Below are 24593 nucleotides of genomic sequence, written 5' to 3' on the forward strand. Positions count from 1 at the left end.
TTTGAACTACTAACAAATCATTTAAATGAGCTACCGGCTAAAGTCATCATATCGGGATACACTTGCCTTCCGATCCGGGAAAAACCTTCATCTTAGCCAACGCCCATGAACGCTCATCCAAAGGCACGACCGTTATTCAAAGATCTTCATCTAACTAGTGAACATTACCTTATTTTAATTTTTACTATAAAGTAGAGTGACGCATTCATACCAAATCAATAATATCATACCATATGATAAGAATTAGTAATAATCAACCAGATCCATAATAATAAGGGTTAACCAGATCTGGTCACTCGTGTCGGTGGAGTGAGTAATAAACGCAAACACTTGGTGTGCATTCCTCTAGATTCTTCAAATCCAACTCCGATTTGTTTCCGAAAACAATGGTGATCAGTGGTCCTTTGACGCCTGGTCAGGTCAGTATTATCATTTCATTTTCCCCATCCAATGTAGATTTAGGGTTTATACTGTTAATGATTATATTTCCAATTGCACGTGTTAGTATTCAAATTGAATCATCATATAAACTTTATTATTTGTTAATTAGTTTGTGTACATTTGGAATTTATTAGAATTTAAGTTTACTGATATGATGATGGTTATTATTACAGGTGTCATTTTTACTTGGAATTATCCCTGTTTTAGTAGCTTGGGTGTATTCTGAGTTTTTGGAATACAAGAAAACCGCAGCGGCTTTAAAACCGTGAGTTTAAACTTGAATGTTCAGTTGTTTTCTGTCGTAGAAATAGCTTCTGTTATAGTGTAGTGGCTAGGGGTGCAAATGAGCCGAGCCACTAAGATCGGATCGATGAAAATCTCGAACCGAGCTTGATGCTAGCCCGAGACTCTAATAATGCTTTAGTTATCGAGCTCGAGCTCGAGCCATGTGTATTTTTAAGTTTTAACTCTTTTGGACTTTTATGTATCAATTTCACGCTGCACAACCGAGAGCTTGAGCTGAGCTTAGGCTCGTTTAAAGTTTCTCTCTTCACATAAAAATAATTGAAAATGCATATACATTAACTAATAATAATTTAATAAACAAGCCGAGCTCGAGCTTTAGAAAAGAACTCGAAACGAGCCAAGCTTGAACTCTCGTACATCAAAACAGGCCTAGTCAAGCTTGAGCTCTGCTCGGCCCATGTACATCTCTAGTACTAGCGTCTTGTTTCTGTGGCTAATAAGTAACTATTAGTGGCAGAGATTCTGATATCAACTTGGTTGAGTTGGGAAATGAGACTGCAAAAGAAGATGATAGAGCTGTTTTACTGGAAAGGGGTGGTCTCCAACCGGCTTCTCCTAGAAGCCATACTTCATCTATATCATCTCCAGTTGTCAGGTTTCTCGATTTATTATTTTCTTTGAATATCATGGTTGTGAAGACTTATGCAATCTTCTTTTGTCCAGGCTAATTACTATGGATGAGAGTTTCTTGCTTGAGAATCGATTGACGTTGAGAGCTATGTATGTTATTAATTTTATGCTTCTTTTTTTTTCTTTGATCTCAAGCTAAAATTGAACGATTTGTGATGCTCCTTTTTGTTCAGATCAGAGTTTGGGTTCATAATGTTCTACTTTTACATATGTGACCGAACAAACTTCTTTGGCGATTCCAAGAAGGTATCACTAGTTAGCTCTTATGTTAGTTGATAATATTCATATTCATAACTTAACTTAACCATTACGTGTTTGCAGAGTTACAATCGGGATCTTTTCTTGTTTCTTTACTTCCTTCTCATCATAGTATCAGCAATTACCTCTTTCAAGATACATCATGATAAGTCACCTTTCTCTGGGAAATCCATTCTTTATCTTAATCGACATCAAACTGAGGAATGGAAAGGTTGGATGCAGGTTTGTCACTTTTTGGATACTCATATTCTTTTCGTATATTAAAATTTAAAACTCACATACACCTATTGATGTTATCTGACTGTTGATCATTTAACTGCAGGTATTGTTTTTAATGTACCATTACTTCGCGGCAACAGAAATATACAATGCCATACGTATCTTTATTGCTGCATATGTCTGGATGACCGGGTTTGGTAACTTCTCTTATTATTACATCCGGAAAGATTTCAGCCTTGCTAGGTTTGCTCAGGTACATATTTATTCATGTATCAACTTGTTTAAACTTTTGTTTAATTGTGTGTTGATTGATAATTAAGTGTGCTATTTATTTACTGTTTTGACAGATGATGTGGCGGCTCAACTTCTTAGTGTTGTTCTGTTGTGTTGTTCTTAACAACAGTTATATGTTGTACTACATATGCCCTATGCACACCCTTTTCACCCTCATGGTTTATGGAGCACTTGGTATTTTCAACAAATACAATGACAATGGGAAAGTCATTGCTGCAAAATTTGTAGCTTGTTTTTTGACAGTTATTCTGGTATGGGAGATACCTGGAGTGTTTGAATTTATATGGGCCCCATTCACTTTTTTTGTCGGTATGTGCTTTACTCTTTCTATATTCTTATTATTAACAATTTGTAAAGTGAAGTGATAGACACATATATATGTATATCAGGATACACTGATCCTTCAAAGCCAAACATCCATGTTATGCACGAATGGCATTTTCGGTCTGGCCTTGATCGCTACATATGGATTATAGGAATGTTGTATGCTTATTACCACCCAACTGTAAGAGCCATGCATGTATACATGTATATATATTTGTGTGTGTGTGTCTGCTTAACTATTAATCTGCTACCATAGGTTGAGAGATGGATGGAAAAGCTGGAGGAAGCAGGGGTTAAACGGAGAATATCAATCAAAACATTTGTTGTGATTATATCCGTGACGGTATTTCTTTCTTTCGTATTTGGATTCATAATTCCGATTTTGTTTATAAAAAATTCTGAAACTTTGTATATGCATCGTAGGTTGGTTATCTGTGGCTGGAGTATATATACAAGCTTCCCAAAATTTCATACAATAAGTACCATCCTTACACCTCCTGGATCCCCATCACGTACGTAAATACAGATAATATTTTAGTTTTATATCTTTTATGATTTAATTCTTTTTCTTTTGTTTATAGTGTGTATATAAGCCTTCGGAATGTCACCCAGTCTTTCCGTAGTTACACCTTGACACTTTTCGCGTAAGTATGATTTATCCAGTTTTATAATTATTTGTCCATATAAAAGAATAAAGCAAAATTATTACTTGAGCTTTGACTTGGCTTTCTTCTATTCGTTAGATGGCTGGGAAAAATCACATTGGAAACCTATATCTCTCAGATTCACATATGGCTAAGGTATATAAGTTGGTACATTTTAATAATGTGTAATAGTAATATTATTTTAACATTTGTTTTGCAGATCAGGAATACCAGATGGTCAGCCAAAACTGTTGCTGTCTCTGATTCCCGACTACCCAATGTTGAATTTCATGCTTACAACCTCCATATATGTTGCGGTAAATAAGTTTATAGAGAAAAATCTTATAAAAGTGAGGTGAAATTTTGACTTGGAAACTTGTTTGCAGGTGTCATACAGGCTGTTTGAACTGACAAATACTTTGAAGATTGCTTTTGTGCCCAGTAAAGATGATAAGCGCCTCATGTACAACGTGATAACAGCACTGGTCTTATCAACCGTCATCTACACCTTATCATTTATACTTCTCAAGCTGCCTCACGTGATGGTAAGAACTTCTTTTCCAAAGCCCACCATTTAAAGGGACCATTTAAATAAAAAACATGTGTCGAGTAATTTCATACGTATAATGATGGTCAACAGTTTGAATGAAACAAATGGTTTATCATTAACCGATTCCTTTTCTGTCCACAGGTGTGAGTTTTAAGATGTGTATCACCGAAGTGCAACAGTTACTGGATTGCTGCTCATATATTTTGAAGACAGACATATTTTGAGGGTTGGTATTTGTATAGATCAGATGGGAGTGTTTTAAGTCATACAAAATTCAACTACAAATAGTTAGCTAGGCTTGTTCATTGTATTTGTAACAAACACCCCATGCCTATCGAGTAAGAAATTTTAAGCCTTTAATATATAGGTCACTAGCTTGCGTATCGAGTTTCGGGTTCAACTTCTATTGCAAAAGATAAGTCGTCATGGCAGTGTTGTTGACCATGAGTTACCACTTTATCCATGGTCAATAAATTGTTGGTGCAACTTGTTTCTTTTAAAATGATATGTGGATACTCTAGTAGTAGTAGCATTATCATTACCTGAACAAAATGGATTTAGTAAAAACATCTACTCAAAAGTTAAGTTAACTAGATTAAATATAAAGATTTATAAGTTAGCCAAACATCAATCAAAGACCATCAACTGATTTGAAACTATACATGTGGTTTGTGACTTCACATTGTGACCAAGAACAAAAGACACACAACATTGGCCTAACATGTTTGCTTATTCATTAAATACACCCCTAATTGCAAACCTTAATCCAACCAACATCCAATAATTACATTGTAACCAACACAACAAATAGTAGTCCAACAATAACTTATATACCAAATTAAGCATATTTTTTTTTCAACTTAACCAACAGGGGTAAATCAGTCATACCAACCGATTACCGCACCTTAACGACACGAAAAGATAGTACCACGAAACGAATGCGCAGAGAACCACAACGGCATAGTCGAGTTGTTCTTCACCGAATACATTTCCTTCCAACTTCTAGTCTTCCTCTGATAAACCAAAACCTGCTTATGCCCCGCGAGAAAAACATAATCCACCCCTTGACTTATCGGAAAAATCCCAGGAACCATCCCACGAATACACCTTAAACTCACCCGATCAATCAACTCCCACTCCTCCCCCTTCCCATAATCCCGAACCACCCATATATTCATCCAAACACTCGATATCTGAATCACCGACAACTTCCCGTCAAACTCCAACAAATAAACCCGACTCCCACCCCCATTCCCACACCCCATTTCGTCCGGCAACAATATCCTCCTCCACAAATCCAAATTCAAATCAAGTACCAGAATATACGCAAAACTCTGTGTCATCCAATGAAGCGAACCGTTCACGTACACAACTTGGTTCCTATTCATATGCGTAAACCCGTGATCATTCTGATCCGCAACATACTTCCTCCACTTATTCGTCTCCGAATCAAAAACCGAACATATCAGTTTCCCTTCCGGCCTATGCCCGAACATCCGATGATACCCCGCTAAAACCACATTATACCGATTCGATATTAAGTCACACGACACGCCCACGAGTGTCGCTTCACCATCCGGGTAAAACCGAGAAACGGGTCTTTCCCGGCTTCTTGGCAGCAACTTAAACTGTCGGGTCATGGGATTACAAACATAATAAACACCCTTATCAGGAACACTTGAACAACACAACAACCCGTTACAAGAAGCCCTAATTTTGACTCGGTCTTTGATGAAATCGAGTGAGAATTCAGAAACCCCTCTTTTGTTATCGACAAGAATCAAGCTTGAGGTTGAATCAGTGGATGAATTGGTGAGTTCGACGAGGACCATGGCGTTCTTGATGGATAATTGGTTGTAGAGATTGGTGAATGATTTGTGAGAGGCTAAATTGTACCATAATTTGCAGACGCATTTGGTTCGGATTAGGGATTTGATGGGGAGTCTTGCGAGGATTTCGAGGATGATTTCGTCGACGACATATGGGTAGTTGGGTTGGTTTGGTGGATCCATAATAATAATAATAATAATAATAATCAAGAAAACTGGTTTGTACGGAAGAAGAACGTGTGGGAGATGAAGCACGAAGAAGAAGGTGTTTTAATGGGGGCATGACATAGTAGGTGTTGGAAAAATCAGGATTAAATGATGTTACTAATTTATATATATGGTCTATAATAGGTATATAAAATGACTTAAATACCCCTAGACTTAACGTATTATCGTAATAGAGTTCGTTTTCGATGGTTACATAATTAAAACGTTAAGGGCGTGTTTGGTATGAGGTAATGGAATGAACGATGTAACATAATGGATAAAGGAATTGAATGCATAATTACCGTTCCATTGAGATGTTTGGTGGGGGCGGTAGCAGTGTTGGACAGGGGTCGATGGTTGGTGGTAGCGTTGTGGCGGTGGTGATGAGTCACGGGTGGTGGTGGGAGGGTAGTGGAGGGAATGTAAAGTGAATAGGGAATATAATTGGGGGGTGGGTGATGCAATAATTTGAGGTATTCATCCTCTAATAATGATTTATATCATTTAACTTTTTATTATTGCATATGAAACGCTATATAAAAGTTAAAATGTCATAATATTCATTTTTAGGACTAAAATGGTTAAATGGCCAATTAGATAAACAAATAACAGTTTTTTTTATTTATAAACCACATTGAAATAATTTTAAATGATCTGAATTACATTTTTTTTCCTAGTAGCATGAACCGAAATACATGCTCATTTTTCGGTTTGGTTTAAAATGTAGTCGAATTAGATAAATTGGTTTTGGTAGTGTTGCATGCATTGAGCTATAAAAATTCATGGTTTATAAAACCCATTAACATTTATGCCATTACAAAAAAAGCTAAGAAACTAAATTTTGAAACCAAGGATACGAAAATTCAAACAGTTAAACTCCCATCTTGTTTATGTCTAGTTTGAAATTGAACCTTTATTAGAATTCGGTTTTGCTAACTATGAATTCAGTGGTTTGGATTTTTAATTTGGATTAAAATATATTCAAACCGAGGAAACAAAACCTGAAGCTATGTATATGCTATAGTATTAGATTTTTTTTGTTTTTGTTTTTTTTGAATGACCCAAATACCCAATTTTATTTGAAAACCAACTAGACTAGATGCATCTTACACACCCATTATAACGTTACATTCAAAATGAAAACAAAAACCATGTTTTCCAATCCACCCCGTGACTTCTTAAGCTCTTGAACCAAAAGGAAACTATAGCTTTTGATTTCCTCCTTTAGCTGGTTAATCCAAAACCTTTTCATTTATCCTATTCCATATACATCAATATGTTGTGAGTATCATCGATTGGATTGTTTTTATTTTACTTTCTTGTGCTCCACCAGTGAGATGAATATAGGGGCATAAACTACTAACAAATTGCCATATTATCGATGCAGCATAACAAGATAGGAAAATGTTTTCAGTCGACTCCTTTTCTTCTTCACATGATGAACACCATTTGATTTCGTCAATTGCCTTTCTTTTACATAGAGTATCCAATGTAGCAACTCTTCCCATTTCCACTTTCCATCTGAAGATGTTGACTTTATCTATTTCAATCCATGACAAAACCAGACTGTGCATTGTTGTTGGCTCAACACTGATTCCGACTAGATTTTATAGAAAAAGCGACCATACCCCCTCGAGACACCCATTCCATTTATCTTCTCGTCATACCAAATATCCCTAGCAGTAGCTACATGCAGTTCCATAGTTCTTGCACTTTTATCGGGGTGAAAGGTTCAATAACCCATGTTCAATTCCACACATTCATTGACGAGCTATCCACTATTTTGTCTTTGACACCGCATCACTTATTTCTTTTTAGTTTGAAAAACGACATGAAAATGTTACAAAAAGGCTATCACCAACCCATGTGTCGATCCAAAATAAAGCATGATTGCTATCGCTTACAATACACTTGATCTTTACAGTTAACCTTAACATTTTATTCAAAGAAAGCTTCATCAGTTATTGGTATATAGTTTCAAACTCTAGTTAGAATTCCTTTAACGAAATTGGTTTAATGCCTCTCTCATTAAAGTGAATACAACAGTTGACTCGCCTTCAAAGTCGTCCCGATTCAGTTTTAAAACGCCACCACTATTTAGCCAATAAACATATATTAGTATCTTTTAACGAGTCAATATCAAGACAACCTTGTTATTTACCCGCCACCACTCGGTCCCAATGAACCCAACTAATTTTCCTCTTTTCCATTGCGCTTCCTCATAAAAAATCTCGTCTCATTATTTCCAAACACTCGATAACTTGTATTGAGACTTTATAAAGCGAGAAAAAATAAACAGTTAGCGCGTCTAGTACCGATTTAATTAAGTTGATAATAAACATTTCATTTCATTTCATTTGGTTAATAAAGAGCTGCTGCAGTCGTCAATAACCAGCCCTAAACTAAACTAAAGTCGTCTTCTCCGGTGAGCTTCGAGATGGTGAAGGTACGGATGAACACGGCGGACGTGGCCGCCGAGTTCAAATGCTTACGCCGGTTAATCGGCATGCGTTGTTCTAATGTCTACGATCTCTCACCTAAGGTATCTAAAACCCTAATTATTTTACATGTATTAATTTCAATTGATTTCAGTCTACTATAATCATACAGCTGAAAGACACTTGTTAATTAACTTAGTAAGGATCGTTTTCTGTTATATCATTTGATATTGCCACTTAACACTACGCACCTATTAATTTTGTTATATATTTGATTTTGGGTTTAGTGATTGGTAAGTGTCTTATATAACATGAATGAGTACCTACTGCAGTTTCTGAAACCTTTGGTCTTTTGTTGATCAGACGTATGTATTCAAGTTGATGAATAGCAGTGGAGTTACTGAATCCGGTGAGAGCGAGAAGGTTTTGTTGCTCATGGAAAGTGGTGTGCGATTGCATACCACTGCGTATCTTAGGTAACATTTCGTTGACATGTAACAGGTTGAATATTAAAAGTGTTCAGCAGAAGTAGATAAATGTGTCTCTAGTGTTATAGAACTCGCTAGGCGCTAGTCAGGCGGTGGAGTACCGGCTATTGACTAGCGATTAGTAGGGACTAAACGGTTTGGAATATTGCATGTAGTATTTCAAAATTTTATATATAAATTTTCAAACTTATTAATCGGATCGGTAAATAATTATACTTTTCAAGTACTTAAAGATTTTGACCTACTACCGATTTTTTGGTCCAATTAGGTTAATCGAATCGGTATTATACCGATTAATTGGTGAATGGTTGCGACTTTACAACACGGTCTCATACACTCTAGGGGTGGCCTTGTATTACAGCGTTGTGGATCATCAAAAGTCTAGATAACTGGTCTACAAGACTAAAACTGATTGTGAATTAGTTTTTAGCATATAAGTGCAGGTCATAAGCTGTAGGTGGATAAATGTTTTATTGAATAAGTGGTTTTTAATGTATGTTTGGTTTTGGTGATGTTTGCAGGGATAAAAGTAATACTCCTTCTGGTTTTACTCTTAAATTGCGAAAACACATAAGAACTAGAAGGCTTGAGGATGTAAGGCAGCTTGGATATGATCGGGTAAACCTGTTAATGCCTTTATGCATGTTTCATTGGTTATTGGATTAATCTGTTAATATGTTTCTCATTTACTATTTCGTTTGAGCAGATAGTTCTTTTTCAATTTGGGGTTGGTGCTAATGCTTACTACATAATATTGGAGTTATATGCACAGGGAAACATAATCCTCACTGATTCTGAATTCATGGTTTTAACTCTTCTGCGGTCACACAGGTTTAAATTCTAGCCTTTTGCTACTTTGAGAAAGGTTACATGCTTGTATGATATAAACAACCAGCTACTGACTTAACTTGTTTAGGGATGATGATAAGGGATTTGCAATCATGGCGCGTCATCGTTATCCAGTTGAAAGTTGTAGAATCTTTGAGAGAACTGATGGTGCAAAGCTACAGTCAAGACTAATATCCTTCAACAGTCAACAAATTGATGAACATGTGGAAGATGGCTCAGGTTTAAATGACATACCTGATGCACCACAAGCTAAAAAGGGCAACCGCAAGGCCACTAAGTCTAATGATTCTAGTAAAAAGAAGGATGTAAAACAAGTTACATTGAAGGTTGTTCTTGGGGAGGCTTTGGGTTATGGACCAGCATTATCAGAGCATATTATATTAGATGCTGGCTTGACTCCAAACTTGAAAGTTTCGAAGGATATGAAGTTAGAGGATAGTAGCATTCAGGCTCTTTCTGAAGGTGTAAAGAAGTTTGAGGACTGGCTGGAGGATGTTATATCAGGTGCAAAAATTCCAGAAGGATACATCTTAATGCAACAGAAGAAAATAGGAAAGGATCAAATCCCCGTTGAATCATCTGGCACTGATCAGGTTACCTTTTGTCTTTAATCATTGACTGTAATAATTCTATTAGTTTAGTAGTGAAATTTATGCCTTTATAAGTTTTCTTAGATAGTTATAGAACATATGCTAATGAAAAACAAGTCATAGGTTTGAGTCTTAAAAGCAAAGATTCTTTCTTTAGAATGGTGGGAGCATTAAATACCCTGGTAAAACATGTTCAACTCTAAGTATAAATATAGAATAACAGTTGATAAGTGTATCTGATTTTTTCTACAAAATTCTTCTCTCAGATGTTAAAGTTGTATTTAAGTTTATCAAATGAATAATGAAAACTCTCTGTCTGTGCCTTAATTTTTTTCCAACCTTATCTTTGTTTAACTATGGTTTTTTACTTATTCTTCTATAAGCAGTTATATGCATGAAGCAGGGCACTATTTTCTTCACTTTGGTAATAACAAGAACTATTTTGTATATTATTAGCCTTTACATGCTTTGATCTCCTTTTCAGATTTATGATGAGTTCTGCCCGTTACTGTTAAATCAGTTCAGTTTGAGGGTGTCTGTGAAATTTGAGACCTTTGATGCTGCATTGGATGAATTCTACAGTAAAATTGAGAGCCAACGAGCTGAACAGCAACAACAAGCAAAAGAGAGTTCTGCAATGCAGAAGCTTTCCAAAATTCGCAATGACCAGGTCCTAATTCATATATATAATTTTAATTTTAAACATAAAAGCTTGAATGTTGTTTTCATCGGAGGTTTTAATTATAAGTGCTGTAGAGCTTATTGCAAGTTATTATTGCAGGAAAACCGTGTGCAACTATTGAAGAAAGAAGTAGATCGGGCTGTTACAATGGCAGAACTTATAGAGTACAATTTAGAAGATGTGGATGCTGCTATCTTGGCTGTTAGAGTAGCTCTTGCGAATGGTATGAGCTGGGATGATTTAACCCGGATGGTGAAAGAGGAGAAGAAATCTGGAAATCCCGTTGCAGGTCTTATTGACAAGCTACATCTTGAAAGAAATTCCATGAGTCTGCTTTTGAGTAATAATCTTGATGAAATGGACGATGATGAACTTACTCAACCTGTTGAAAAGGTGTTACTTGGACTTCTTATTACCTGTGTGTTCTTTTTCTAACATCAGTGACATCATATTGATCTCCCTTTATTACTTAAATAGCTACTGATATTATTGATAGCCCTTTGAAGCACATGCTAAAGTTGTGGTGGTGTGTTTTTTACTTTTTAGGTGGAAGTTGATCTATCACTTTCTGCACATGCTAATGCTCGACGATGGTATGAGCAAAAGAAAAAACAGGAGAGCAAGCAAGAAAAGACTGTTACAGCACATGCAAAGGCCTTCAAGGCTGCTGAAAAGAAGACACGCCAGCAACTCTCTCAGGTAATATTGCAAACAGCTTTAGCTGAATGTGTACTTTTCACATCAGCCATCTAATATGTTTCAGTGCCAGATTTACTAACCTTATGGTGGGATTTTCAGGAAAAAACTGTTGCTGCTATTTCACATATACGAAAAGTGCACTGGTTTGAAAAGTTTAATTGGTTCATCAGCAGTGAGAATTATTTGGTTATTAGTGGACGGGATGCTCAACAAAATGAGATGATAGTCAAACGTTACATGTCAAAAGGAGATTTGTGAGTGCATACTGCTAATTCTAACCGGCTTTAATGCTTTACAGCTTTGATACTGATATCAGTGGCTTGCAGGTATGTCCATGCAGAATTACATGGAGCTTCGAGTACAGTGATTAAGAATCACAAGCCTGATAGTCCTGTACCCCCACTTACATTGAATCAAGCAGGATCTTTCACTGTAAGTAACAATATTGGCACTCATGATTATAAACATTTTAAACAGATCATCCCTTGATAATTGACCAAAGCTCTGTTAGGATATAACAAACTATTGTATTGTAGGTCTGTCATAGTCAAGCGTGGAATTCAAAGATTGTAACTAGTGCATGGTGGGTATACCCTCACCAAGTGAGCAAAACTGCTCCTACTGGGGAATATCTGACAGTCGGCAGTTTCATGATAAGAGGGAAGAAAAATTTCCTTCCACCTCATCCTTTAATCATGGGATTTGGAATATTATTCCGATTGGACGAGTCTTCATTGGGGTCTCATCTGAACGAAAGGAGAGTAAGAGGTGAAGATGAAGGATTTATTGAATCTGAAGATACTGAGCCTTTTAAAGAAATGTCTGATTCTGGTTCTGAGAATGAAGCACCAGAAGCAGAATATCCAGTCAACGGTTCTGATTTATCAACGGATAACCAAAAATTGGCGAATGTATCATCTGAAGTTGACTCAAAGCATGAAAGTAGCTTAGATAACCAAAAAATGGCAAATGTATTATCTGAAGTTGACTCAAAGCATGAAAGTAGCTCCAATTCGGGACAAGTTTCTGTTAAAGAGGATACATCTGCCACAACCGTGTCCCCTGAACTTGAGGATCTTCTAGATAAAGCTCTTGAGCTTGGATCAGCTGCTAAGAAGTATGGGCTCCATGCTTCTTCACAAGCGGATATTGATCAAAATGCCGACGAAAAGAAAGAAACAGTAAGTAGGGAGAAGCCTTATATATCCAAAGCAGAAAGAAGAAAGCTCAAGAAAGGACAAACACCGAGTGAAGGTGGAGATAATGGTCATGCGATTGAAAATGTGGAGAAAAAGAAGGTTAAAAAAGTAGAACAGAAGAATGTTGAGAATATACCAGTGGCTGGTGGTGGGAAAGTCACCCGTGGTCAAAAGAGTAAACTTAAGAAAATGAAAGAAAAATACGCGGATCAAGATGAGGAAGAACGGAAAATCCGAATGGCTTTACTTGCTGTGAGTGTTAACAATTTATTTTATTATTTTTGTATCAGTTTACACTAGGCTAACCATCAAACTACTGCAGTCTGCTGGAAGAGCAAAATCAAATGAACAAGAAGCACAGATTGAAGCAATAACTACTACAAGCAAAGAGTTGAAACCTGTTGGCGGTGGTATGTATATTATCACATATTTGCTGAATGTATATGAAGTGTGAGATTAATAATATAGCGGTTGTTGATGCAGACAATGAAGAAGCTGCAAAAAGATGTTACAAATGTAAAAAGGTTGGACATCTGGCTAAAGATTGTCAAGAAGATGCAAATGGAGGTGTGCAAAATGATAGGCTTAATGAGGCTGAGAGGATAGCATTGGAAGAAGACGATATAAAGGAGATTGGTGAAGATGAGAAAGAGAAATTGAATGATGTGGATTATCTGACAGGTGTTCCTTTACCAAACGACATTCTTTTGTATGCTGTGCCTGTCTGTGCTCCGTATGCTGCTGTGCAATCATATAAATATCGTGTCAAGATAATCCCTGGAACAGCAAAGAAAGGAAAAGGTAAATAAAGTAAAAATCTTAAAATGAAATGTTGTTCTGTGTTAATTTTTAGATGATGATGATTATGTTTTGGATTTGTAGCTGCAAAAATGGCAATGAATTTGTTTGGTCACATTCCAGAAGCAAGTCAACGAGAGAAAGAGTTGATGAAGGCGTGCACGGACCCGGAGTTGATGGCTGCGATTATTGGAAATGTCAAGATATCTGCAGCAGGACTCACTCAACTTAAGCAGAAACAAAAGAAAGGAAAGAAAGCTGCCAGCAAACAAAGCTGAGTGTAAAAATACATGAGACTAGACTGTTCGAAAAAGAATACACGAATACTAGAATTATGGCAATGCTGAAGAGCAAAAAATAAACCGAAACTGAAACTGAAGCATCTTTATGACATAGTTGTGATTAATCATGTTGTGTTTGTTTTCGAAGTGTTTTGCTATTAGAATGGCTGTGTTTTGTTTTTGAAAGCTAAACCAGTTATTATTTGACTATACCAGTTCTGGTTTGGATTTTGGAATTCAGCTGATGATATATTTAATTATTTATGTTCACCTTTTATCCATCCAGTAAACATAAAAGCGATTATTGTTACACGCATCTGTATTTTGAAACTGTAAGAAACTGCATCATAATGTTTAAAAGTCATTTAGATAAGCAATTAACGAGTAAATACTATACCATTACAAATTTACAACAATAAACTTCTTTAAGAATAAAATGGTTTAACATTTGATGAACTAGGGAGGCATGAATTTGGTTTCATTAACAAATAATGTCCTAGTGACACTTACTAGTAGCCGGTTCTCTATACCTTTCTTTAAATTTAGACACCAAATACAGAATTAACAAACAACATCATCAAGACAAGACTACTCATTCTTGATCTTCAGCTGCCGGAATCTCATTGAAATCCAAACCCTCAGCAGGCAAGTCCGAGGTCAGTGGACCCAATATCCTGTCCGAGTTCAATGTCAACCCACTCTGCAATGCAAACAAAATAATCACTCTTTCTTCTGTACATGAATCATGCAAGCTTTAAACTGTAAAACCAGAATAACTTACCTCGGGCTGGAACCTAAGCATGTCTGCACGAGCCATGGCTTCGGCTTGAGCAATTCTTTGCCTGAATGTCTGAGCCATCTCTTCTGCCTGCAACACAAAACCACATACATCTCTCTCTAATTAGCCAACAATTATGATGAAATATAATATATTGAAGCTAAATGAAGAAGCTACCTTCTCGAAAACCAACTTGGGGTTACGAATCATGTCCCCTGGAGTCGGCTCTAGTTTCTTAGTAGACAGACTAACTCGGCCTCTCTCACGGTCATGGCTTAATATCATCACCTACAAAGCAAACAAACATTACATTACAATGTAAACATAAAAGCATCTATCTGTATGTATTGAATAAGAAAAGGTACCTTGAGGGTGTCGCCAGGCTGTAGGACGGTTGCTATGTCAGATACACGATCATGACTGATTTGACTGACATGGAGAAGCCCGTTGATTCCACCAATATCAATGAAAGCCCCATACGGTTTCAAGCTCTGAACACTTCCAGTCACAACCGACCCGATTCCAAGCTGTGCTTGGCTATCAGCCATGGCCTTACGGTTGCTTAGAACAAGTCTCGACTGTTCTTCATCCACTTCCACAAACTTCAATGGAAGATCCTTCTCAAGAAGCTCTTCTGCACTCGATTTCTAAACAAAATGTTTTAACATTAGATACAAGTTGACTGCTATGAACATAAGGTTTGATTACAGGAACTAACTGAGGAAATTTGGGAGAACGGAACGAATCCACGAAGGCCTTCTACAACCGCCACGATTCCACCTTTATTCGCACCAACAACCTTTCCGGTAACCACAACATCTTCAGCTTGAAGCTGCCTGCAGCGTTCCCATGCCAAGTCATACTGAATCTGGCGTAAACTCAAAACCAAACTATCATCATGTTCGTTTTCACCGATAATAACAAACTCCTCTCGCAACCCAGGGACAATGCCTGCTTCTTGTACATGCTTAATCCCATGAATGCAGGCTTCCCTAACAGGCAAGAATGCCGATGACTTTGCTGTTAGATCTACAACCGCACCAGTCGCATCTACACTGAAAACAGTTCCTTTCACCTGCAACAATCAACAAATTTTTTCCTCACTTATCCTAAATATTAGACCATAATGTTTAGTGATAGTGTAGGGACTAGATTGTAATATGGTGGTCTATATATATATTATATGTAACCCTACATCACAACTAGGGGTGAGCAATAACTGAACCAAACCTATATTTAACCGAAAACCGACATAACCAAACCAGAATTAACCGAAAGCCGACGAAACCAAACCAGACTTAACCAAAAACCGACGAAACCGAACCAAAATTAACTGAAAATTGACAAAACCGAACCAAAATTAACGAAAAACCGACGAAACCGAACCGAAATCAACCTTGTACCCTTGGTTAACTGAAACCGAAAAATAACAAAATTTAACTGAAATTAACCTAATTAACAGAAAACTGAAGAAACCAAACCGAAACTAACTAAATTGTCCAAAAACTAACTGAATTAACCGAAAATTGTTTATCTTTTTATTTTTTTTGTACTCTTGACTAACTGAAAATCAACCGAGCCGAACTAAACCATTCATATTCTCATATATTTCTCTTTCTAACCTTTATACTCCATTTCATGTAATTCTAAGCAAAAATTTTAGCCCAAGTTTGGTTTTGGTCATAAACCAAAATTAACCGAACCAAACCTGAAACCGACAAACTAATAGAACAAACCAGCTTTAGTTATTAGCCAAAATTAACTGAACTAAACCGAAAACCGATGGGTTAATAAACTAGATTAACCAATAACTTCGGTTTCGGTTTCAGCCAAAACCCGAAGACAACCCCTAATAACTCACAGCAATCCGATACAAATCAATAATTTAGGGTTACATTATAATGTGTTGTGTGGTTTATAATATTACAGTTTTAGTCATTAAACTATCAAAATACTTGTCAATACCTTTGTGCCAATTTCAGCATTGTAATCGTACTTCTCAATAGCATTATGAAAATCCTCTACAGTGAAAGCAACACCTTCATAAGGAGCAGTACGGCAACGCTCGTACGCCTCTTCGAACATCTCCTTGAGCTTCATTCGCTCTCTGGTCTGTGCGTTTGATACAGCAACAGCTGCCTTCGTTGTTGTGGAGATTTTCTTGAGGTTGTGGTTGGTATGGTTGAAGGTGGATGATGATGGTCTTGAGAGGCGCGTGTCGGAGAGTGACGGGCACCTTAAGCCGCCGATTTGCTGCGCCATTGTTGTTGGTTGTAAGAATGAAGAAGGAAGAAGATAAGGTGAGACGAGTTTAGATTTATTTTAATTTTTTTTATTAATAATAATCTCAAATATACCCGTACCTGATGACGTGCAATTAGACTTGCGGCGGGATGACAATATTCACTATTGGTTGAGATGAGAATTACTTGAACTTATAGGTTCTTTATGTTTGAAATTTCCGATTTCATTTTGTAACTTTTATTTTTTAATTCTAATTTTTAAGTTGTATTATGTTCTAGTAACATATTGTTATTATTTTTTAAGTTGTAAAAAAAAATCCATCACACCACACCACCATCCCTACTAAATTTCATCACATGTGATGGATTTGGTTGGGGTGAGGTGTTACAATCCCATTGAGTGTGATGGGTGATGGGTGATGGGTGATAGAAATGAAACCACCCCCTCCCCCCCTAATTATTGATGACTTTTAAAAAAACTTAGCGACGTTAATTTTTTTTCTCAAATTTCAAAAATGATTTTTAAGGCTTTTGATCAAAAAGATGATATGGGTTGATTCCTGTAAAGCTTACCTTGAAATGGTGGTACAAGCGGTTTGGACTTTGGAACATTGTTTCAAGCTGATTTTAACATCAATTGACTCGTATCCTCATTCCGATTAAAATCTCTAAAAAGTCAGTTTGAAATCCGGAGAAAAGTTAACGGCTTTTTAACGACGGACCGCTGAGAGCTATTTTTTTTTTAAATTTAGGACCACCGATAACGACAAACTCAGTTGGGATTATTATCGGCCAATAGTATTTCAGTTTTGATTATTAAAATTCAATGAAATAAAGTATAATGAATGATTAAGAATAATCAATAATAAATAATTAAAATTTATTAATTATATAATTATCTTTTAAAATAAGCATTGAAAGCTTCTAATAGTTTACTAATAATTCTTAGATATACAGTTATTTAAAATTATTATTATTTTTTTCATAGAAAATGGATGAAAATTAAAAATCTAGATTTCATCGGAAGTTGACATGTGACAATCAAGTTATTTAATAGAAGCAATGACTAGCCAGGGTATCAATCAAACCCAAAACCGAAGCCCTATACGTTGAGAACAAGAATTGGTTTGCCAAGAATTATAAATCAAAATAATGAGAAGGCCAAGAGTAAGTTCTCGGATGGTAAGAGTCTCAACATCACAAGGTTGTTCCTCTCGTATATTCTTGCCTAAGACCATGGATAATAATTCGTTTCATCTAGACATCGCCAGTCCGGGCTGTCGGGTGACATAAAGACTTAACCTTGATCTCATCTAACCTCCCTAGCTTCTATTGTAGTGAAAAATGCACACAAAAAACTAGAGATTTTTTTGGGTAAAAGTGGCATGTTCCGGTATATATATATATGTAGATGTTTTACATGTAGAAAGCTATATAAAATCTGTACACTACAAACAACCAAGGAATCCCCAATATCACATTTGCATTTATTGCATCTGTGCTTTCTCTCGACAACTATAATATCTACGACCATCTGTACAATGTCGTGTCGCCTTGCTCATAACTTAAACACAACCAGCTGCTGCCCCCTTATAAACAGAGCTTGTTGTCGTTTTCCCATATGCTGCTACTGACTTTGCAGAACACCGCCTTCTTACTTGATATTAACAGAAGGCCAAGGTGAACATCCTGCAAGTGGTTTTTTACAGGAAGCACACATTTATATATTAGAAAAGCAAACATGATGTTCATAGGGCTGTCCAAAAGCTCGCTTGAATTGGCTCAGATTGAAACTGAGCTGAGCTGACTCGGTTTGAAAATGAGCCGAGCCCGAGCCCGAGCCCAAGGTGGCTCGCTCGTTAGCTTGGCTCATTTTGGCTTGAATTATTTTACTTTTACTTTATTTTATTATATATACGTATATGTATGCATATATGTACATATAAACAAGAAAATTATGATATTTTGTTCAATGAGTTTTAATATTTTGTTGATTCGAATGAGTTTATGTTATTTTGTTGATTCAAACGAGCTTAAGATCTTTATCATTTGTTGATTCTATTTAATTGTTACAATTTGAAGTTACAAATCGAGTGTTTGAATAATGTATTTTCAGTTCTATTTTCTTTAAAATATTTTTAATAAAATTATTTTATTAATCGAGACAGCTCGGTTTAAAACCAAGATGAGCCCAAGCTCAAACTTTTAGCTCGGTTTCAAAACCGAGCCGAGCCCAAGCTTGCCCTAGCTCAGCTCAGCTCGTTAACAGCCCTAGTTCATGATCTAAGAAAACCTACAAGGATTTGCGTTGCCAAAACTCGAACTTGGAGGAAGGGGCGCCGGGGCCTGCTGTGAAGTCCACGGACGTTCTTTCAAGAAAATCGCTTCAGCAGTTGATACATTACCCGTTGTTGCGTACGGCCTTTTCACTTTCCTTTTATGCATTTCCTGAAAGTCAAACCAGAGTCAACCTTCAAGAAACTGCTTAATTAAGCAGAAATAACATAACTAATACCTTTGAGTCTTTTGGTGCATATAAACTCATCGCTTGCTCAATGGATGCACGAACCTCGGTTGCCTGTTTGGTATCACGGTAGCATTTCAAGACACGAGTATGATCACTGTTCTCATATGATGATTTGGATTTCAAGGATAGTATAAGTTTAGATGGCGGTGCATCAGGGCCGTCTTTCTTTCCGGTAGTTAGCTTCATCGAATCTAGGTCCTCCCACATCAGATCCCACAATACCAAACATGGATCTCTAGCTGGATTGAATTTCTTCTGTGTTATAATATGGGATGTCTGCAAATACATTCACGTGCAATTACGCATGCTAACGGAATAATATAAAAACACTTGCTTGGTTCGTCAAACAAATTACACAAATTACACGTACCTGTAAGAGCATAATTCTTCGATGCGTGACAAGAAGGATCTTGTCTTTACGCAGTGTGAAATGGTCCTCGTAAGCATCCGATAAAGCAAACTTTCCACGAACTTTAAATAAATCCACTTGTAAAAAGAACGACCCTGATTCCGCAAGCTGCAGTATTACTTGTCCTTGTGCCCTGTAGTCATCATATGGTTTGAGTAGATTATCACCACTAATAACCCTGGGGAGTCGTCTACGGAGAAGAAGATCTTCAGACGCGATAGCAGCAGCAATCTTCATTCTCATTGCATTCGCACCTTCGGTTGTCTTGGATAACAAATCAAGGACACCACTCACAGGTTGTGCGGCTGCACCTATTATCCCTTTACCGACACCTGAAACAAAACCCTCCACACCTGATGCCTTTGCACCTTCTAACGGTTTCGTTATTATACCCACGACTCCTCTATATAGTCCCTTTGCTAATGCTCCGCCCCCCTCTCTTATCACATCGCCAAAATCTTCAACGTTTTTACTTTCCTGCCATACATTATATCATACCATCACTTCGTTTCATTCCAAGTAAATATCATATATATATATATATATATATATAGATACTAAGAGAACTTTTTGAAATTGAGAACTTTGACAAAACATTTTAGGCCACAATAAAATCTCTTAAAAAATATTAAAAAAGGTTATACAACGAAAAAAAGGAAAATTTAAAAAAACTAAAAAAAACCAAAAAAAATTATTTTTCATCCAGGTTTTATAAAAAAGTAAAAAAACCTGAATAATACACATATGCATATATTTTTTCAATCACGATTTACATAATGCACACATATGTACATTATCATTTATCTTAATTGTACATATGCGTATAAAGAATAACATGTATAAAGTCAAAACATAATTATTATACATATATGTATAATTTTGTCAAAACGATATTTTTTTATATTTTTTTATGAAACCGGAATATTTTATTGATCCTTTTATATATAACACAAACCGAACTACATCTGGATAATGGGTAAGCGAGCAACAAGCTGCGCCGCTATCCCCTTTTGAATCGCAAAGCCTATTCTACTAAATATAAATCCTTGGTTCCTCGGGCTCTGCGAGTCACTGTGGACCACCTTCTGCACCCGCTCCAAGAAGCGAACCGCCTCGGGAGCTAGGGATCCAAAAGTGTCGAAGGCAAATGGAATGAACACGTGCTGATTCTCCAAACACAATGTCTCATGCTTAGCAACCTTCCTAGACTCCGCTCTCAAAACCGCCTGTCCCGGTACGAAGCCACTGTCTCTCAGCCCCACCAACGGGGACACCCCAGTGAGGTCAACACACGCATGCTTACCCCCTGCCCAGCCAAACACAAGAACATCCGCAGGACGCAGGGTAGATCTTCCCTCACGCGGATCAGTCAAAAAGTTAACAGGTGCCTCTTTCTTGGCTGAGATCCCGGCACGTCTAAGCACATCCCATAACACATCTCTAACCCAGTCATGACGATACTTGAATCCCGACAATTTCTTACAGTGGAGGGCATGCTCACCGAATCTATCCAAACAAGCTTTTTTACAAATGGGGCATAATTCATCTGGAGGGAAAAGGGGAATCATAAGCCGGTATTTAAGGATGGCTCTGTATTTAACTGCCGACATCCGTTGCCCAAGACCTTCAATGGGGCACAACAGTCAAAAAATCCTGGGCATGAGCCCCCTTGAGACAAGCTAAAACTGCCTTTTGTCTCGGGGTCATATCGAATCGCTCCTCCAAATCATGTACGTGTTTACCATAAAGAGCCCTCGCCAAGGTTTGTTGAGGTTTCTTGGGGGCGGTCTCCTTATCAGTAAAACCGCCTATATCAAAGTTCGGGAGAGTTGTTCCAATATTACCAAGTGCAAAAGAGTAGTCAGGATCTACCCCGTAACACCAGCGTTTCGCAGGACGTGGTCTTGCAATTTCCACGACTGAGACCTGGAAGCCACAAATGCATATGCGGAGACATCCTCAGCCGAGAAAATTCCTAAGCCTCCGCAACGCATAGGGAAGGAAGCCAACCTCCACTGGAGGTCCCCAAAATGCGGTCCTCCACACACAACAATATCTTCAATTGCCCCCCCGCAGACCCGCATCAAAGATGGACACAGCCTCTTTGACATGTTCAGGTTGATAGGTCCGGAGCCTAAACACTAACTTAGCAACCCCCATGCACGAGCGTAACAAAAGGAGCTCACTTTGGGGGTCCCTCAGGTCCGGCAGGCGTTTCATAAGTTCAACCGCCCTCAAAGTTCTTTTAGTTGCCAAAGACCGAATAAACCCTGCATCCCGACTAACCGCTCCCCCCAAGAGTTTAACTCCCATCGCAGGCCTGCTAATATCTCCAGGGAATAAACCCGACACTTTCTTCGAATCATCACATGACGGCCAAAAAACCTCTGTTTTTCGAATATTAAGCCTAAGCCCTAGAGACGCCCCCTCTAAGCGAATAATGCCCAACGCTCTAGCGACCTCCTCAGCCTTACCAATAATAGTGCCATCTTCTAAATACCAAGCATGGAAGGGCAAGGGACAGGTCCCCTGCACCCTAAGGATGAGCGGATGGAGGACCAACGCAAAAAGAAGAGGGCCAAGGGGGTCCCCTTGCTGCACCCCAGTAAAAGCCCCGATATGAGTATCCCCCACATATAAACGGGCGGGGCGGGCATATAAAAACTGGACCCATGGGAAGATGGATTGACATATGCAGCTAACTTCCCTGAGAAGAGTCGTCCGATCCACCTCGTTGAAGGCGTTAGAAAAATCAACAGTGAGCATAGCCAGGGACCCATCAGAATGAAACGCGCTCAAAAATCTGTTAGCACTATGCAATACCGCTTCTGCCCCATTAGGGATCCCAACCCCGAATTGGAAATCCCCTAGATAAGCAGCAACCTTTTCCCCTATTTTACTCATAGCGACTTTCGACACCAATCTTCTCCAAATGGCCCCACTGCGATGGGTCTAATTCCATTGTCAGGCTTCAACAGGGGGGTCAACGGTGCAGAAGTAATGAACTCCGCTAGAACTTTTGGACAAAGCCCCCCAAGCCACAAGTTGACAACATCAGTGATGGCCTTTAAGAGCCCGGAGGCGGTCGGAGACCCCTGGCCACAGAAAGCGTCTAAAATATGTTGGGCCCGCAAACCATCCCTCCCACAAGATGTACCTTTCGGGAAGGTTTTAATACATTCCAACACACAATCACCGTCCACCTGCAAGGCTGGTTCCGATGGCACGACGGAGGGCATGGTCGGGGGGTCCACCGCAGGATGTTTATCAATCAATGCTCTCAAAGTATCCCCCCCGGCAGGCGCGAGCCCGGATGAACACATGACTTTGATCGGGCCGCTGTGTAATGGTCGTCCGCTACCTTCCGGAGGCACCGCTTGATATTGCCCCCTCCCTCTTCTTTATGTTGGCAATCCCACATCACTGGAAGTTCAAGGAGCGGTAGCACCAACTCTTCTAAACCTGCCCCATCTTTCCAAACAGCCAAAGCCCGCATAATGGAGCTACATTGAAGCGATTTCCTGTTGCCGGACCTTCGTTCTTGCCTAGTAGCCGGTTTGACAACACGTAATGAATTCCGAAACCGGAATGAAAAATAATTTTTTTGGTTTTTTTACTTATTTTATTTTCACGTTTTTTTTATATTGTTTTTATTTTTCTTAAAAAGAGTTTTTTTGTGGTCTAAAATGGTTCTCAAAATTCTCAATTTCAAAATGGTTTTCACATTATCCCAATCCTATATATATAATATATGTAATTCCGAATTTGGATCAGAGTCGATTTGTAATCGACGAATTTTGATCGTGAACTACTGTTGGGTTATTTACGAAATTACCACCGCGTGTTTTTTAATCTAACGCTCTGGAAGGTCGCGTACATAATATATGATAAGCCATTATTGTACGTTAACCCACCCATATATATATAATATACCTGTCTCTGCCGACTTTGAATGAATTTCTTGTCCATTGATAAGGCAGCAACACCTTTGCTGATATGACCAAATGCACTGCTTGCATTTCCCAATATATCCACACCGGAAAGCAGCTGAAGAGGCTGGCTTAGAATATCCTTTGTTATATTCGAGACAGCATTCGTCGCCATAACACTTTGTCTCATCGACAAGTTTTCAAGGAATCTCTGATTCACACGCACCTGTCATTCCAACACGCACATTTCGTCAATCTATTGTCTAGGCAACACCAATATAATATATTAATATCTTTGTACTTACGGGCATATTTTCCGTGTTCCCTAGAGCTGTCATCAAGGATGCCCAAAAACCAAGTACACCCACAGGGCGCTGTGTTGGTGACATAGCCATGGAAAACTTAAACCGGAACTCTGAGATGTTTAGAACACTGCAATCACAATAATAATAATAATAATAATAATCATTTCGTTACTAGACCGAAATTGACGAGGCCAGAAATGACGTGAAAAAAATACCCAATATCCAGGATAGGGTCCACCGAGACGACGGTTGTTTGACCTGTACTGAATCTACTAACATCAATCTGCTGGACCATACCATGAAGTCGCCAAATAATCGGTTCATGAACACTTATCAAGAAGGCGGACTTTTCAGGTCCCTGTTATAAAAAAAACAAGGTATTTTATTACAGAAGAATGATTAAAACCTTTACTAGACGTCTAGACGATTAATACTAACCTGCAAACCAATATAAGGATAAGCACAACAATCTAATGATCCATCAGATTGTTGTGTCATAGAAAACTTCAATAAGTAATCTTCCTCTACTCCGATTCTTTGTGGTCTAAAGAGAACCGGCATCGGTGTCAAAGGCAGCTGATTGTCCACTTGTACCCCTCGCATTCTTAGTTTGATCCTACAACATTCAAGTTACATGAATTAGCATAATAGCAGAAGTGGATTTCAACTTTTCAAG

General features: G+C 38.0%; 5 protein-coding genes across 6 annotated transcripts in view; 2 read left to right on the top strand and 3 right to left on the bottom strand.

The window, feature by feature from the left end:
* Positions 1 to 218: 218 nt before the first annotated feature.
* Positions 219 to 4047, top strand: LOC143631882 (protein REDUCED WALL ACETYLATION 2-like). Of its 2 annotated transcripts, none has more exons than XM_077100508.1 (16): positions 219 to 419; positions 615 to 706; positions 1205 to 1342; positions 1411 to 1467; positions 1551 to 1623; positions 1699 to 1857; positions 1958 to 2107; positions 2202 to 2457; positions 2538 to 2653; positions 2729 to 2815; positions 2896 to 2984; positions 3054 to 3116; positions 3216 to 3272; positions 3337 to 3433; positions 3503 to 3661; positions 3808 to 4047. In XM_077100508.1, the coding sequence occupies exons 1-16, from the start codon at positions 387 to 389 to the stop codon at positions 3811 to 3813; spliced, it is 1632 nt and encodes a 543-aa protein (XP_076956623.1). In that variant the 5' UTR covers positions 219 to 386; the 3' UTR covers positions 3814 to 4047. The 2 variants fall into 2 exon arrangements, with proteins under 2 accessions (XP_076956623.1, XP_076956622.1); XM_077100507.1 differs by having other exon boundaries at positions 220 to 419; positions 1199 to 1342; positions 3808 to 4046.
* Positions 4048 to 4354: 307 nt separating this feature from the next.
* LOC143631787 (F-box protein At5g49610-like) lies at positions 4355 to 5768 on the bottom strand. Its single transcript, XM_077100428.1, has one exon. The coding sequence runs from the start codon at positions 5676 to 5678 to the stop codon at positions 4572 to 4574; it is 1107 nt and encodes a 368-aa protein (XP_076956543.1). The 5' UTR covers positions 5679 to 5768; the 3' UTR covers positions 4355 to 4571.
* A 2053-nt stretch (positions 5769 to 7821) lies between these two features.
* On the top strand, positions 7822 to 13912 carry LOC143631883 (uncharacterized). The gene is made up of 14 exons (XM_077100509.1): positions 7822 to 8244; positions 8504 to 8616; positions 9150 to 9246; positions 9335 to 9459; positions 9545 to 10070; positions 10552 to 10737; positions 10849 to 11142; positions 11296 to 11448; positions 11548 to 11702; positions 11775 to 11880; positions 11985 to 12899; positions 12970 to 13057; positions 13131 to 13448; positions 13530 to 13912. Exons 1-14 carry the CDS (start codon positions 8140 to 8142, stop codon positions 13721 to 13723), a joined length of 3375 nt encoding a protein of 1124 aa, XP_076956624.1. The 5' UTR covers positions 7822 to 8139; the 3' UTR covers positions 13724 to 13912.
* Positions 13913 to 14103: 191 nt separating this feature from the next.
* Positions 14104 to 16766, bottom strand: LOC143631884 (small ribosomal subunit protein bS1c-like). The gene is made up of 6 exons (XM_077100510.1): positions 16470 to 16766; positions 15223 to 15579; positions 14870 to 15151; positions 14682 to 14792; positions 14508 to 14594; positions 14104 to 14426 (listed from the first exon to the last, which is right to left on the bottom strand). The coding sequence occupies exons 1-6, from the start codon at positions 16764 to 16766 to the stop codon at positions 14319 to 14321; spliced, it is 1242 nt and encodes a 413-aa protein (XP_076956625.1). The 3' UTR covers positions 14104 to 14318.
* Positions 16767 to 18152: 1386 nt separating this feature from the next.
* Positions 18153 to 24593, bottom strand: part of LOC143631844 (uncharacterized) — a 29529-nt gene continuing 23088 nt past the window's right edge. Inside the window, exons 56-63 of the mRNA XM_077100468.1 lie at positions 24356 to 24533; positions 24133 to 24275; positions 23918 to 24044; positions 23617 to 23838; positions 19645 to 20160; positions 19263 to 19550; positions 19045 to 19195; positions 18153 to 18436 (exon numbers count right to left, since the gene is read on the bottom strand). Of these exons, the coding sequence (XP_076956583.1) occupies positions 18435 to 18436; positions 19045 to 19195; positions 19263 to 19550; positions 19645 to 20160; positions 23617 to 23838; positions 23918 to 24044; positions 24133 to 24275; positions 24356 to 24533 (1627 nt within the window). The 3' untranslated portion in view covers positions 18153 to 18434. The remainder of the gene's footprint in view (positions 18437 to 19044; positions 19196 to 19262; positions 19551 to 19644; positions 20161 to 23616; positions 23839 to 23917; positions 24045 to 24132; positions 24276 to 24355; positions 24534 to 24593) is intronic.

Source organism: Bidens hawaiensis, unplaced genomic scaffold, assembly GCF_021521415.1.
Source record: "Bidens hawaiensis isolate Kalapana, Puna unplaced genomic scaffold, B.hawaiensis_p1.1 tig00006258_1, whole genome shotgun sequence".
NCBI classification, from domain to species: domain Eukaryota; kingdom Viridiplantae; phylum Streptophyta; class Magnoliopsida; order Asterales; family Asteraceae; genus Bidens; species Bidens hawaiensis.

Bases quoted from the DNA above. Each gene is read 5' to 3' on its own strand.
- LOC143631882 (XM_077100507.1), top strand. From the start codon at position 387: ATGGTGATCAGTGGTCCTTTGACGCCTGGTCAG. The intron at 2,985-3,053 runs GTACGTAAATAC...TTTTGTTTATAG, and splicing joins ACCTCCTGGATCCCCATCAC to TGTGTATATAAGCCTTCGGA. The intron at 3,434-3,502 runs GTAAATAAGTTT...ACTTGTTTGCAG, and splicing joins CAACCTCCATATATGTTGCG to GTGTCATACAGGCTGTTTGA.
- LOC143631883 (XM_077100509.1), top strand. From the start codon at position 8,140: ATGGTGAAGGTACGGATGAACACGGCGGACGTGGCCGCCGAGTTCAAA. The intron at 8,617-9,149 runs GTAACATTTCGT...TGATGTTTGCAG, and splicing joins CATACCACTGCGTATCTTAG to GGATAAAAGTAATACTCCTT. The intron at 11,143-11,295 runs GTGTTACTTGGA...TTTACTTTTTAG, and splicing joins TTACTCAACCTGTTGAAAAG to GTGGAAGTTGATCTATCACT.
- LOC143631884 (XM_077100510.1), bottom strand. From the start codon at position 16,766: ATGGCGCAGCAAATCGGCGGCTTAAGGTGCCCGTCACTCTCCGACACG. The intron at 15,580-16,469 runs GTATTGACAAGT...TGATTGTTGCAG, and splicing joins ATGCTGAAATTGGCACAAAG to GTGAAAGGAACTGTTTTCAG. The intron at 14,595-14,681 runs GTAGCTTCTTCA...TTTGTGTTGCAG, and splicing joins CCAAGTTGGTTTTCGAGAAG to GCAGAAGAGATGGCTCAGAC.
- LOC143631787 (XM_077100428.1), bottom strand. From the start codon at position 5,678: ATGGATCCACCAAACCAACCCAACTACCCATATGTCGTCGACGAAATC.